The following is a 16,203-nucleotide window of genomic DNA, read 5'->3' on the forward strand; positions in this document are numbered from 1 at the left end:
AATCTAAAGTCACAAATTCTCCAGTCCTGGAAAGCAACAACACCAGACAATTATTTCTGTTCTTTAATGTAATGGTTCTCTGAGCCAATCCTAAGAGACCCTCAAACCCTTCAATACCCCCCTTTCATGATTTTATTTCGGTGTGTTGAACTGGTTGGACACACCATGATTCCTCTTCGGGCTTAATAAATGAACTGATTACTTAAATGTTAAAGGGGGGCACAGAATTTGGTGGACTTTCAGGACTGAAATTGGACATGCTAGTGTAGTTTATTACAAAGAATTTCCATCATGGTTCATAGACCAATTACACAACTGCACAATGCCCACGTTGTATCTTAAGGCAATCGTGATTTCAGTACCCTAGTTCAAGGCTTGACTGAGCCTTTGTGCACAGTTTTGAATAGTCTACCTGAACCATGCATGGCACCTTCTTGTGCAAGCTCTAGAACAGTAAAGATCATGTTATGTGTTAGCAATCGGATACTTTGATATTTCTTGGCACCTAGAGGCTCTTATTCCAGTGATGCCTCCTAAACATTAGAAATTTGGTGCTAGCTCGCCAGAAACTCTTGTGAATAATCTCACACTTCATGAGTCAAGTCCATCAAGATGGATCAAGAGTTGTGTGTTTAGGTTAAATCTCAAACTAAAGTTGACTATTCCATAAAATTAGAAGTTAAGACTTTTTTTTTCTTCAATTATGACAAAAGTTAATGGACAACCAACAAAAGGGGGGGAGGGTATAAATTAAAGCATGTTATATAAAGCCTGCATACAATGTCAGTGTATGCTCCTGCTTTTTTTTTTTTTAGACGAGGGACGTGGGGGCTAAAAATTCAGATGAGAATCGGTCCTCTGGCCATCTCTGTACATGCTCTGCCTGAGCACCCATTTCTGCAAGGCTGCTCACTGCACACACAGAGCCTCAATTACAGCATGACATACGATATTGCATCAAGAGCAAAAAGGTCAATAAACACGCCACTGTGATGCGGTGGAGGAGGTCCGTGTTAACTCTTCGTTTAGGAGATACAAAAACTAATATGAAAGAAAAAAAAAACTGAAACGTATAAAACTTCTGTTTTCTGCAGCATTGATGTTTCAGTATGCGCCCAAGTAAGCATCAGTGTCCGTGAAGGCTCTGTAGAAGAGAAGAGAACGTCCTTAGTCGTCACCGAGCCGAAAGCCTTGACCCCAGTTGTGACGTCCGCCGCCCCCACCTCCTCCTCCTCCTCCTCCTCCTGCCTGCTCCTGAGGCACGTGTCTCCTAGTGGGTGGGACGCCAAATCCAGACACCCCACCTCGTCGATTAGGAAACCACCGGTAGCTGTGTACACAAATACCAAACAGTTGTTTGTTTAGCAGGGGTGGGCAACAGGGGCTGGAGTCCAGTTTGCAGATTTCCCTCTAACAGACCTAAACCTGCCAATTAACAGGAGAGCTGACTCAGGTGTGCTTGAGCAGGAAAATCCCATAGGAGAAGAGCTAAGGTAGCTTCTATTTAGACAGCCTTAAATGTTAGGCTTAAGGTATCTATTTAATTTAAAAATCCTGCCCTCCGACAGTGCATGAGGGTCAGGTCAAAAGCCTAATGTTCTAACGTAAAACAAAGACTTTGCTTGGCGTTCTTATAGATGCTACGCCACAGTGGATTCTGACCGTAGCCAAAGGGGGCATACAGCTCCAATTAGATCCACTCTATTCCAAACTTAAATTTCCATACATGCTTGAAAGACAAAAAAAAAAAAAAGGTGCATTTACTAGTAGAGTTAGAGACATGGACCTAAGTGGAACATCTGGCCAGTTTATGCTTTGTAGTATCCTTAAGACAAAGCACAATGACAACAGAATGTCCTATTGTCAGCTACCGGCAGATGTGGTGCTGCTAGAGCCCTACACAAGTGTGCCCTAATGACCGTCATTCTTTGTATTTCAGAGTATAAACAGAATGGCGCCACAACAAACAGCAACGGGACAAGCATGGGTTCACATGGCGCACAGCAGGCCAAACGTAAAGGAACACTACAGCATATTTCCACTTCACCTCTCTGCTACAGCACTGAAGCTATTAATATAGTGTGTGTGTGTGTGTGTGTGTGTGCTCGCTCACAGGAACTGTGGAGTGGAGAGGAAGGATCTGCCGCCCAGGTCCATTGGGTATTTAAACATGAGGAAGAAGTAGAAGTGACCCACTAAATTCCCGATCAGCTCGTTCACGACTCTGAAGGATGGAAAAAAACAAAACAGATGATAACTCTTAAAGTACAGTCGGCACAAAGTAAGTTCAAAATTGAAGGTTAAGTTACGATGGCCTGGACAGAGGGGTGATTCACTGTTGTTTTTAAGAGACATGCAGTATTCAACCAGTAATCCTCTGCTATTTTTCCCCCCTCAAATTTCTGAGCTTTATCACTAATCCCAGTCACCCTTTAGTCTACAATAGTATGTCAGACTAATGTTGCTAACAATTAATTCTCTTATATGACCATTGATCTCCTTTCTGTAAATACAGACCATACTTGTCCAGCCACCAGACTTACCACCAGGCTCTTCTGCTTATATTAATATTATGATTATATCATTAGTTTTGGGTAGTGAAGCATGGGCCACTTTTTTTCCTCTTCCAGCCCTGAGGGAGTGTTTCTTTGCCACCGTTTCCTTTGGCTTGCTTACCGGGGGGTTTTATGTTTTGCTGACCTCTTGGCCTATCACTGGATTGCTGTGAAGCTGCTTTGTGATATCAGCTGTAAAATCTGCTATACATATCAATTATCTGATTTAATCATAATTAGTTTTATTTAAAAAAACTATTTAAAATGTTTTACTAACTATAATTTGAACATTTACCCAATTCAGCTCTCTGGAGAAGTCTGTTTTCATATAAAAAAAAATCATCATACCATGTTTCATCATGTTTACACTAAATTACACTGAGAGAAATTTGTCTGTGAGAAATATGAACATCTAGAAGCACTTTAAGAGGCTTTTGGGGTGTTTTTATGCAGATTGGTGGTTAAATCCAGCATAAATCTATTGCTTGTAGCATTCCCCTTTTAAACTAAAATAAACTTCTTTCAAATATCAAACATATCTGAATACATGTCTGACCGATTACCATGGATAATATCTTTGACTGTGCTACAGCAATAAGTGAGTCCTTGGGCAAGACTCCTAACATTACATTGGTCCACCTCAGTAATACGAGTAACCTAAATGCTAAATTACTCTACTTAGAAAAGAACTGAACATCTGTTGAGTCAAAATACACATCAGCTGGCCATAAGCATCAAGTGTAATTTTGACTTTGGTTATGAACATTTTCTGCTCAAGTCTACATGGACAACATCGAGCAAGCGTCCCATTCCCCACTTCAACAAATGGCCAGTCAGCCACCTTTCAAACTACTAGCAGCTAACCCTCACACAAACCTCTCTGATTGTGTAGAACAATGTTGCATCACAAACGTTAAATTTGTGTGCTGGTGACTGACGTTGAATTCCACAGACTTTTTCTTTACTGCAAGAGGCTCTCGGTGGGTGAACCGGACCACACTCTGTCCTCACTAGAGCAAGTTGGGAATTTGGCCACGCTAACAGGCCCCAGTAATATTCAAAGACTGACTCTTTGAAACCAAGATGTGAAAGTAAACCCAAAGTAAACACTTAGTTGTCTTTTGCATGCAGTGCATATAGCACTATAAGCCTGATGTTAACAGATAAATCTTCATTACCAAGCTAGACAGAAATCAGCTTCCTCTTACCTGGACAATCATGTAAACTAAAGCCATTTGCCATGCAAGTTACAAGGTTTCTGGGTTCAACATTGCTGTGTGACATGCTCACGATTCAGTGACTATATCTGGTCTTGGCATTAACAGGCTTGGTCGACCAAGGTTTCCCCCGATCAAGTTACTTTGCGTTTGTATAATTAATAAACAGCCACACAGTTTAGGCAACATGTGCTGCTAGATCATTTTATTCATGCCAGTTAATATGATTGGATTTTCTATTGCAGGTGTGCGCATGTGCATGAGCCTTCTTCTGGGTTCACTGTAAAATACTCTAAAGCTTCACACTGCAGACTCTAAACTCTTTATTTACCTTCGGAGAACGTCCGCACTGCTGCCAGCTGGGCATTAATGTCAGCTAATGGCGCCTAGAGGACACCAGATGGCGCTCTGACCACCACGGTTAAAACAAAGAACTGGAACTGGATTGGGATTAATTTGCTTTGCTTTGTCGTAACCATCAGTTCACAAACACACACAGGCACACCCCCTATCCCACCCCTTCTACTCTAACAGGCAATAAGAGCATATACAAAGCAAAGCACCCTACAAACATTAAAACACAATTTAAACTCTCAATAAAGTACAACTGGCTATTATTTAATAAATCTATCCTTCCTCAGAGGGCTGCACACAAACATGCCAGCACACGCAATCCTCTTGTTTCAGGGCCGTGCAGTTCTAAAAAGCACATGGCGGACTCTAAATCAGCACACTGAACTGTGACTGTGTGTCAAGTAGGAAACAATGGTTTCTAAAGAGCGCATAGAGGTGGGCTTTACTGTATCCAGGCCTTCATTAGAAAGCACATATTTGACACATTTGACTGCAAATTGAAAAAGATTCTTACGAGCCACCGATGATGTAGTTAAATCCCAGAATGACCCAGGGCAGATAGCAAGCCTGCAAAAAGTGAGATGAGTGTTAATGGACTTCACTTTAGGTGTCAAAGGAGAAAATGGCTCAGCAGAATCCGATTCTTACCTTGAATCTGGTACCAAACCAGAATGACACAATCATTTCTCGATTCAGCTGGGCCCACACATACAGGACGGACATAATCAAGGGGATCATGAGGAGCTAATACAAAAAAGGAGAAGGCAATCAAAATACCACAAACACAAGGCAATAAATGCATGCGCTTTGTATGGAGCAAAATTCATAAGTTTCAGTCCAAGTCCAAAGTTAATCATGTACAAAAGGAAAAAGCAGAGGGACAGTCCTACTGGACAATCTTTAACTTTGGGCTATTTTTTTGCTTTTTGTTTTGAGAGAGATCCTTTAGACCATCACTCACTTATTTCAGACACTGGCCCCTTTTCAATACAGCCTTGTGTACAGAGACAGCTAAAGAGACTAGCATTAGCATACAGACATGGTAACTTTGCTGCTAATGTAAAAGCACACCCGTGCAGTGTTTGCTTTATGAAAGATGTTGCAGTATTGGTCCAGAGGAGCCCAAGCGTAGATCCACAAAAAGAACAGACCGTGAGCTACACACATTTACTCAACAATCAACAATTGTACTGAATATCGTTTCATGTTACACATGGTGGCATCATTTTGTGTGGCCAGCACGCGTTTTCCCTTGCTTGTGATCCAAGGTCAACCAGCATAAGACCATGTGTTTACCTCCTGGCAAGAAAAAAGTGGGACCTACTATAATTAGATTTTATTATATATTATATATAAATCCTTAGATTTATATACTGCTTGTTCCTTTGACAAACACGCAAATCTACACTGCATAGGCAAATACTGAGAGGGAATAAATATATAAATACATCTGGAGTGCTCTGTAAGCATGGTAAAAGTAGTTAGATCTGCACTGTGCTTCATTTAGCTCTCATGCGGCTTCCTTTAAGTATGTGTATGTGGACCCATATTGGACTGTGTATCAAACAGTGGTTTTCAAACTGGGATACAACCCACTGGTGGGTTACAGTATGGGATCTGATGAGCTGCTTGAACCAGCTTGAATACCACTGTTTCAGGTTATGGTCGGATGTGTTTTCAAGGTGTGGCTGAACACCTACTAATGAGGGGTCAAATTCCAGTCACAAATAAGGTTAGACTTGCCTTTTAAATGTGTATGTATAGGGACTCCAGAGTGGCACAGCTGCTTAAGTGTTGGTCCTATTATTGGAAGGTCACCAGTTTGATCCCTGGTAAGGCCATAGTCATCTATATTCGAAAGTCTGAGGCCTCTTCTTTTCAATGTAAATGGTTACTTGGGCCATACCCTTCCGGCGCCAGCGCAGACCCTCTTGACCAGTTACGCCTTGCACTACAACTACTAAGGCTGATGTAGCTACCTAACCTTAGTTAACTCACTGAAGCCACAATGCATCTCTTAGCATTGTGCAAACTGCATGTATAAATCACACACGTCTCAAACCACGCCAAGGAGGCTAGTTTTCACTAAGGGAGCTGGGTCTTGTATTTCTAACACCACTGTAGCAATGCACCAATCTGCATAAAAACCCCCAAAAGCCTCTCCCTGGGTGGCATACTTGGTTTCACCCCTTTTAGTGCTGGCTGTTTCGTGATATATTCACACACATTATAAAAAATATTATTAGAAATTCGGTGGCCAGTACAGAATTTAAGGAGCTATATCCTATATGGACCCAAAATAGTTTTACATTTCAATATTTTAATTTTAGACTATTATAGCTTCAGTTACAGTGATTTTCTGACAAATATGATTATCAGTTTGTCCAACCAATAGATCGGTCAGGACCTAGAAGCTATATAGACAGGTGCAGCAGTGAGATCCTTTGAGTCCTTTGAGAGAGAGGGAGAAACAGTTTCAGGTTTCAAACTAAATTAAATAGGATTGTAAGGTTTTATGTCCCAATAAAAGCTCTATACAGAGCACACGTACTGTCTTCATGGTTCATAGAGATTCAAATGAAGGTTTCTGGCAGATTTAAGGGCTGTTAACTTTGATTCCAGGCAGCTGCCTGCTCCTACAGATTAAGCTCATTCAACCCCCCTTACAAACAACACACTCCACCATCACTCAGCTTCCCATTTTACTGACTGCAGATTTACTGCATTAGTAAAAACAAAACGCTGTAAAACACATGCTATTCGCACTCAGTAATCTCAATTTGTAGAATAGTCTCGAGACCAACGAACTAACCTGCATATCCATCATTAAGCCGGTTATCTGAATAATGCTGTTAAGGATGATTTTGACCAAGTAAGGGCACTTTTATGGAATAAAGAAAATGAATGAAGAGGAGCATCCTCTTACCATGCAAAATCTTTTAAGCCAGGTGATTATAGTGGTTGGGTTATTCCAGCTGTTCTAAAACTTGCTGGTATGCATGTGTGCAGTGCAGTGAGTAACATGATTAAAGCATTACATTCAATGTTCAGGTCACAGGTCAAAAGGATACAACAATGCAAATCCAATTGAAGAAGAGCATGAAAACGTAGTCGGCCGGTCGTCCATCAAAGGCCCCTGAGGGAGATGTTTAAAAGAAGAGGTCAGACACACACACACACTTAAGATAAAGCATAGAGAAGCAGCATTTTTAACTCACACTTCCACTGCCACTGTTGGGCCCTTGAGCAAAGCCCTCCACCCTCTCTGCTCTGCATCAGGCGCCGCAGCAATGGCTGCCCACTGCTCTGGGCATGTGTGCTCACTTTCCCTGTGTGCATGTGTATGTTTACTGCACGGATGGGTTACACAAAGGGCTATACTGCACACCTTTGGAATTAGTTCTACGTGGGGCCACACGCCTTTTACCTTCTGTACAACAAGCCATGAAAATAACCTTAGGTTATATAAATCCTGTACAAAACAACATGTGGGTGAATTTTCCCTCATATCCTGTGGAAAAGGAGCTTTTCATGGTTTTTCCTCAAGTATGACGGCGATCGCATTTGGTTTCATTGTGTGTGACGCATATCTCAGGCAAATCAACAAGCCAAGCCAAGGCGTGGGGCTTCTGGCAGCTTCAGGCAAGTCATTGCGTAGCATAGCCTTTAGTCTACATGTGTGTCATGGACGTGTAGCTGCTAATTTTCTCTCTCTCTCTCTCTATATATATATATTTATATATATATAAATATATATATATATATTTTTTTTTTATTTCTAGAAGTGCATTGCATCGCGTTGTTTTTAGATGGTGACGGCTGTGTGTGAATCAGGTAGCCAGTCCCATCTTATCCTGTGCGAATCGGACATACATTACTTCACCTCCCTATGTAATCCCTTCTGAATAGGGCTTAAGTGTGAAGTGTATATACGCTCTTAAATTAAAAAGGTGCATTTTATTTATTTATTTATTTATTTATTTTTAATATACCATATACCAATACCATAATGACGTCCCGTCCTCAGAAGTCCACAGCTGTGGTTCTTAAACCTGTCGTCAGGGACCAGACTGTTTATGTTTTTACCCATTTTTGGGATGACTCAAAAAACCCCAGACTGACAGGCGGTCTGTGAAGAACTTCTGGAGAACTTCTAGCCTACAAACATATAGCCTTACCTGTTTCGAGCCTGCTGGAGTACTGATAGAGGAAATACAGATTGACCATATACAAAAATCCTGTTCCCGGCCCAACTGGGAAATACAGCGTTGAGGTTAGCGGTCTCCATATCTGTAAAAAAGACAACAAAGAAGGATCCATGAAAAACACTACAGATGCCATGCCTAATCCAGCATGTCATGTAGACGAGTAGCGCTTCTCAGGCAAACAGCAGAATGCCAGCATATCAGATCATGGGAGGTTTTGTTGAGCTGTGTACGCTGCATGCTGAGTAAATGAGAGGCATTGAACACCAAGCTGTTTTCCACCTGTCAGAGCTCCAGGCACAGAACAGTTTTGACAGGCACAATATGCCCACAGATGCTACAACTGCCTGAGACACAAGGTGTGATAAAGCAGAACGCCTGTTAAATGATGTCACCCGGTCTCTGCAGCGAGGACGGCAGCGGAGTTCGATTCCCCCTCATCGCTGCAAGGCACCGATGGTGGCTTGTACAGGCGCAAGGAATAGCAATGCCGCTGAAGGGATACATGAAGGGTCTGAGCTGGGCGAATTTATCTGCTCCGTCATCCATATTAGCCTGGTAACTTCCTGGCATGGAAAACTGGGTCAGTAAACAACAGGCATTTTTCGCTCCCACTGCACTCCCTCCTTCTCCGTGCCTCTCAGTTTCTAGCTGGCAAGATGGGATTTAGACATATGCTTAATCAATTCGGGTCCCTAAAAGAATTATAGGACCCAAGAATGATCAAGATCGACTTCTTTTATTTCTTACTTTTCTGACTGTCACAACACAGGACATTTGGACATTGCACCAGAGGATGCCATAATGCCATGTCTTCATCTCTATGAAAGAAGTCGAATAAACACATTCTGAACAACACTGACTTAAAAGAAGTCATATTAAAACATAATTGTCATTAAACAATAGGCTATTTTTTTTGTTCACTTCCTCCACAGCCCCTCCTTTTCTGTACCGGTCAAGTTTCAAGCTATGGTTAGTTGACGTGCTCTGAAGTAGGGGATAAAATCCAGAATAAAGAACAGTTAAGGACTGTTTAGTCGGATTTATAAGACGTATGCATGTTCTTCTGGTGTGACTTTTTTGTTTAATCCCAATATTTGATTTAGAAATATGCTTAATCATTTAGGTCTGTGATAGAATGAATTTTTCCCCTTGTGTTTAGTTAATGTTACTCCACTTTGCCATTCTTATGAGGATTTTGTGTAAAAAAATGTCTTTTAATTCTAACGTTTCTGACCGTCACACCACAGGACATTGGGACATTGCACCAGAGGACAGCATAAAGAACCATGCCATGTTTTCATCTCCTTGAAAGAAGTCGAATAAACACGTTCTGAGCAACACTGAATCAAGAGAAGAAGTCCATCATAACATTATGTCATATTGTGTACAATTTAGCTAAAGATTTGTTGAAAACAAGCAAACTTTGATTAAATGAATTTATGTTCTGTGTTCTTTAAGCACTAACAATCCACAAACTGCTTAGACAAAGCAAATTGTAAATGACCACAATATTAAAAAGTCATATTTCCCCCATCTCCAACCAAGGAGAGAGTGGTCTAAGAAGATCAGAAAGACAATTATCAACAGGTATGTTAAACGTAAAGGCTATAAAGGGACTACAGCTGCAAATATTAAGAGGTTTTAAGGTCCATGGGACTGTTGCCAACCTCCCTAAACACAGCTGCAAGAGGAAAAGGGATTGCAAAGGATAGCACAAATGGTAGAGCCAAGAAAAATGTCCAAAGAGATACAAGCTGATCTCCAAGGTCAAGGTACATCAGTGTCTGATTGCACCATCCATTGCTTTTTGAGTGACAGCGGACTCCATGGAAGAAGACCTAGGAAGACTTGATGATAATCCAGGATGAATCAAGGAAAATATTTTTTCTTTTTGCCAAAATACATATTTACAAGCCACAAAGCTTTGAGGCGAATGTCCTTTGAACAGATAACACAATACTGGAGATTTTTTTTGTCAAGTCACAGCAGCTCTATAAGATAACCAATGTAAAAATGAACACTTCAGAGAAACACCAGACCCACTGTGAAATTTCAAGGCATTCTGGAGCGATCAGTCCTAGATCATGGGTCCTCAAAAACACAGAGCTAAAATACACCCAAGAACAGCCAGTGGCCCTGAACATCTGATCTGAATCCTTTCAAACAAACAGACCATGGAGAGACCTGAAAACCTACAGATGTTACCAAGAAGGCAACCTAAGAACAGCTGGGGCAGTTAGCTCAGGAAGCGTGTGGTAAACTACCTTCTGACAGAAGTCTGATGTTTGTTCAATATGGAAGGAGCACTGGAATAAGCCCTGCCCTGCTCTGCTCCATCACTTCCGCTTTACTTGGACAGATGATGATAGTGGTTTCCACAAAAGAGCCTCACAATGAGAAAGAGCCACATTAGAGACTGAGGGGCATATCTATCAGCTTGTCAGCACTGCCTTGAACTTCTGCTTCCATTTCTATGCTTTTAGAAGCCATCAGAAACCCTATTCTTGGATCTTACTTAAACGGTAAGCCACCACTATAGAATGTTGCACTTTAGAGCTCTTCCTAAAACCCTGAGAGCAACCGCTCAACGAGCCATGCCACAGCCAGCCTGTTCAGGGTCCTGCAATGCTGCAGAAATCAGGCCCTGCTCGCCCACGCAGCGAGGTGACCTCTACGGACTGCAGTACAGAAAGACGCGGGTTAAAAAGCGCAGCAGGGCTGCCTGGAAGGGAGACAGTGAGACAGCGAGACAGTGAAAGAGACAGGGTCAACAGAACAGCGGCTCGCTTATAAGAGCAGACATGCAATGGCTTTAAAAATGGTTCCATATAACTTCATTTAATACGCAACAACACATTTTCCTGTAAACAATGTACTGGAACTGGAGAAGGATCTACAGAGCTGTGCAGCGAGTGAAAGGAGTTCGTTAGTGTGACGTAGCAACACTATAATTTGGCGGACACACTCCTTCTCGTGTTCTATAGCTTATGCTAGCTTATATGTGTATATTAGAGATGCACCGATACCAGACTTTCAAGTATCTGCTGATACTCAGTACCGATACTGACACCAACTCTGGCTAAAATACAGGCTTTAAATCCTGATATTTATAGTGTTTCACTTTATTATATCTCATCCCAAATAAGATAAGCTTGAAAGAACAGCTTTTACTGGTTGAGTAGCTGCACATTTGAAACGTCTCAGAGCTATGAAAATATTAAAGTTGGCACAGTGCAGAAACACTTGCAAGTAGGGAAGCACAATCTTGCTAAACTCGACCAAACAGCTCCGGTGCAACACTAGGTTGGATGCATTGTCAATTAGGAGACTTTGCATTGATTCCTTTACACCCCACTAGATACAGCATATGACTTGTTTATAACGCCTGTGTCCTACACTCACTCGCATTCTCAAAGCACGTGGCTTGCCGTCACATAGCAGTCATAGCATCATCAAGTCATAGCTCTTCATTATCTCAAATCTTCCCTCCAGAGGAGGATGGGACCTCCTTTTGAATCTTGGTTTCTCTCAAGATTTCTTTCTCTTGATCTAAGGAAGTATTCCTTGATGCTGCCGCCTTTGGCTTACTCAAAAGCTGCTGTGACAGCATTTACTGTGAACAGTGCTTTAATTATGAATCAGAACTGAGCTGCATTCAACTGCATTCACATTTCTGCTTAAAATTTTACACAGTGGTTCTCCAAGTTACCACAGCCTTTCTGTCGGCTCAAAACAGTCTGGCCATTGGCCTCAACAAGGTGTTTCCCATCGAAAAACACGGTTCGTCTTAAATGCATCATTCGGAGTAAACTCTAGAGACAGCTGTGCTGAAGATCCCAGGAGATCAGCAGTTCTAGAATACCCAAATCAGCCCATCTGGCACCAACAGTCATGCTGCACTCAAAATAACTGAGACTCACCCCCCTCTCTCTCTCATTCTGAGGGTTGATATGAACATTACCTGAAGCTGCTGGCCCACATCTGCATGTTTTTACACTGAACGTCTGCAACATGATTGGCTGATTAGATGCTCGTGAGTGAATGTGTAGGTGTACAGGCCTTCCTGAGAAAAACTGTAAAGTACAGTAAGCAGTTCTTGTACTCTTTCTGCAGTAAATAGTTGCTTGGCAACAGCATTATGCTTTTCTTGGCAGAAAAAATGTTTATTGTGGTTGTTATTAATAAATGACTTCCTAAAGAAGTTTGTAAATAAAGCCTAAGAATACCCAGACTATAAAAATCATAGTAATGCACAGCCTCTCGTGGCTCATTGCTTTATTTATCCTCATTTTACTGCACTCATAACCCTCTAAGGGAAAAAAATAACAGCCTGGTCAGCTCAAGCTGGTCAAGCTGGTTGACCAGTTTAGCTCTTATGGGTATGTTAATATTTTGAGTTTAGCTGGTCGACCAGTATGATCAACCTGACCAGGCTAGACGATCAGTTTGACCAAGCTTAACCACGCTGGTCGACCAGCATGACCTATATGACCTCACTGGTCAAGAAACATGACCAAAACCAAATACGACACACACACACACACACACACACACACTGTGCTGGTCAAGAGTTGGTTAAACAGCTAGCTTACCAGCACAGGGTATGACCAGCTTTTTTAACAGTCTTGACCATCAAAGACCAACTTATATCATCCATACCAGCAACCAGTAAAAGCCTGGTCTTGAGCTGGATTTTTATTTCTAGCAGGGATGTAAAGAAAGATGGCATCTCCATACCCTTTAACGTAGCTTTTGGGGGCTCATCTTACCTAAAGCATGCTAATTTCAACATTTATTTTACTTTATATTCATCTATTTTAGCCTTTTATACAGAGCAGGCCCCGTTTATTCAAACTAAACACCACAACACACTGATTTTTACTCCTTCTGATGGTGGTCATCAATAGACCAAGACTGAGAACAGCATTGGCATTCGTGTGCCAGAATACTGTGGTGGATGGAAGGGGCTGGGAGAGGGCGTGGGGCGTGGGGGGTTGCATTTGAACAATAACAAGAGGCAGCTGCCAAGGTCTACCCACTCCCTGTGGATGTGAGGTTTATTTGACCTCCTTCTCTCCAGCTTGCACCAGAAACTGAAAGACCTGAGCAGCACAGTATAGCAATGCAAATGATCCTGACCAGGCACTTTCCGTTGCAGGCAAACCTCCATCCATCTGCGTTCTCTTTTACTGAGTGAGAGAGGCGCACTAAAGAAGCAAGGTGGAAACAAACTCAAGAGTACCACAAACTCATAAAACCAACAACTCCACTCCCAACACCGTCCAAAGCTAGTACCTAAAGGAGAATTCCACTGCTCGAAACGGCTGAAAAGGCCTAATCAATGGCGCATTGTAGACAAAGTCGCTGGCTTGTACTTCTACTTTTCAATGGTAGTCATAGGAACCGGGCTTATGACGTCTTTGATGCAAATGGAGCGAACCTACACATGAGATCATCAGTGTAATAGAAACTAGTAACTAGTAAGCAGGATTAGGTTTACAAGTAATGCAGGGTAATGCAATCAGTACCAGAGCTGCACAGTCGTTTTAGCCCTGTGTAAAAGCACCATGCAAGTCATTTGTACGGACGGACGGACGGACGGACAGAGACCCCCCCCCCCCCCCCCTCCCGCAGGTGATACAGGTGTTTCAATAACATATGGTATTGCGGAATTCAGAGACTGTTCACATGCACGAGCGCATTATGCAGAGGCAAATTACTCTGACAGCGTTTGGACTGCAAACCCATAATCTCCCAACTTCAATCTCCTTTCAAACGGGAAAACCTCCAAATGTTCCTCAAAGATTTCATCCTTTAGTGTGAGGTTCTAATCGCCACCACTCGACACTTACAATTTCCTCTCAAACGAGGTGCTTCACACCAAACTGCTCTCTACAAATTTGCTTACAGCTTAACCGCCCTCCTGAAGAATCCAGCTCAAGACCAGCTTTTGCTGGTAGCTGGTTCCAGATGTTCTAAGCTGGTCAAGGTGGTTAAAAGTGTGGTCATCAAGCGAAAACATGCCCTGTGCTGGTTGTCCAGCTGATTAAGCTTTGGACCAGTATGGCATTATTTGTCCATTCAAGTTTAACGGATTAGCCAGTCTATTATAGCACATCCAACTTGGCCAAGCTGGTCATACTGGTTGACTAGTTTGATAAAGCTGGTTGACCAGCGTAGTCCTGTTGGTTGAGTAGCTCGGTCAGGTCGGACTCAAATGAAAACATTTTATACGCTGGTCAAACACTACACTGCTCAACCAGCTTATCCAACTCGCCCAGCATCAGTGGACCATTTAATGATGCAAACATTTTGGAAAGCTGGTGGAAATCCCCTTTAACCAATGTGAGGTCAAACTCTCATAATACACATCTCATCATATTATGATATTTTATTTCTGGTTACACTTATATTTCTAAACATGCTGTTGCAGTGAGCGTCTGGAGACCACTAAGAACTTGGAAACGTGTGTGAAAGTCAGGGGTGGGTGATCTCATACAAATAGTGTAGTGCAATATAGCGGCAGACGTTAAAGGTGCCCTGGAATGGGGAAAAAAAGGGTGTGTATTTGCATAGTAAGAGTTAATCTGGCATAACCCAAGTAGGGCTGGACAACGGGCCAATCCCTAAACCCTAGGACTGTTACACAACATTTTTAAATCTCGTTATACTTACACCCCCCCAAAATTACACAAGACACTAGGAAAAGCCTCCAGCTATCTTTCCACACGTGGCGAGAGGACACAGAGAGGACAGAATACACGGGAATTCAGCATTTTTCATTCAGAGTAAAATAACTCTGGGGGTAGCTATGTCTACATATTTTACAGACTTTGTGATGCTGCAGTCAAAGACATAACATCACACAGGCATCGCTAATGGCAATAAACGTGTAAACGACCCATCAACTGGAAGAAATTATATCGGACAACAGAAACTTCATATATATGATGACAACCGAGATAACCAGGTTTCAGAGTCTCCATTGGAGTGCAGTGAGCCGTCACACCAATCCCACAGAAGCCAAAACACACCTTGTCACCACTTAAACACCAAGCACTTTTTTTTTTTTATGTTTTAAAGCAACACTATGGAAAATGAGTATTTCTTGCTCCTGGACTCCCCCTACAGTCTGGAAGTGCAATTCGTGGTTTGAGTCACCACTCAAGGACACGTTTTTTTGGACGAGCTGAGAGAAACCAAAGAGAACCCCCCCTTAAAAGTGAAAGAACCATATGGAGTAATATTGCCAGATTTGACATGAATATGACTTCTCGCAAGTGTTATACTGCAGTTAGCAGCGTGACAAGTCCAGAGTAGCAACGACAGCAACAATATTCTTGGGCACTCGTGGTGGCTCAGTGGTAGACCTCCAAGCTACCGATGACAGGGTTGTGGGTTCGATACCCGGGCTCAGCAAGCTGTTCGGCCCTGAGCAAGGCCCTTCACCCTCTCTGCTCCTCAGGCACTGGAGTTGGCTGCCCACCGCTCTGGGTGTGCGTGTGTGCGCCTGTGACATCTCAGTCATGTGACTCAGACAGTGATTTTTTTTCAAAAATCCAATTAAACAGAACTAACTATACTCTTTGTAATGAAACAGGAGGCTGGTCAGGTTTCTGGTTTGTCAGGAAAGCATATTGTACATCACGATACAATTATTCCTCTAATAACTGTATCCTCCAGATGAACAGAGGCCAACTCACCTACGTGCTTTAAACAACGAGTGAGTTTGGCGCCCTCTGGTGGAGGAGCCAAGCACAAAAAAACGGAGCTGTTAGTAAGCCTTAGAAATAGCCGTTCCACCTTAAACGGTGAAGTACTTGCCTGCTGCATAATTTAAGGTGGAATGGATTGCATTAGAATGAGCCG

General features: G+C 42.3%; 2 protein-coding genes across 2 annotated transcripts in view; both read right to left on the bottom strand.

Annotated features, from left to right (window-relative positions):
* dtnbp1a (dystrobrevin binding protein 1a) overlaps positions 1-16,203 on the bottom strand; it is a 187,409-nt gene that overhangs the window by 128,615 nt on the left and 42,591 nt on the right. The window lies entirely within an intron of this gene.
* The window catches only part of derl1 (derlin 1), a 16,780-nt gene continuing 622 nt past the window's right edge, over positions 46-16,203 (bottom strand). Inside the window, exons 2-8 of the mRNA XM_072680351.1 lie at positions 8,305-8,416; positions 7,198-7,262; positions 6,939-6,965; positions 4,775-4,870; positions 4,641-4,693; positions 2,114-2,224; positions 46-1,330 (exon numbers count right to left, since the gene is read on the bottom strand). Coding sequence (XP_072536452.1) covers positions 1,168-1,330; positions 2,114-2,224; positions 4,641-4,693; positions 4,775-4,870; positions 6,939-6,965; positions 7,198-7,262; positions 8,305-8,416 — 627 coding nt within the window. The 3' untranslated portion in view covers positions 46-1,167. The remainder of the gene's footprint in view (positions 1,331-2,113; positions 2,225-4,640; positions 4,694-4,774; positions 4,871-6,938; positions 6,966-7,197; positions 7,263-8,304; positions 8,417-16,203) is intronic.

The sequence above is a fragment of the Salminus brasiliensis genome, chromosome 5, assembly GCF_030463535.1.
Source record: "Salminus brasiliensis chromosome 5, fSalBra1.hap2, whole genome shotgun sequence".
In the NCBI taxonomy this organism is placed as follows: domain Eukaryota; kingdom Metazoa; phylum Chordata; class Actinopteri; order Characiformes; family Bryconidae; genus Salminus; species Salminus brasiliensis.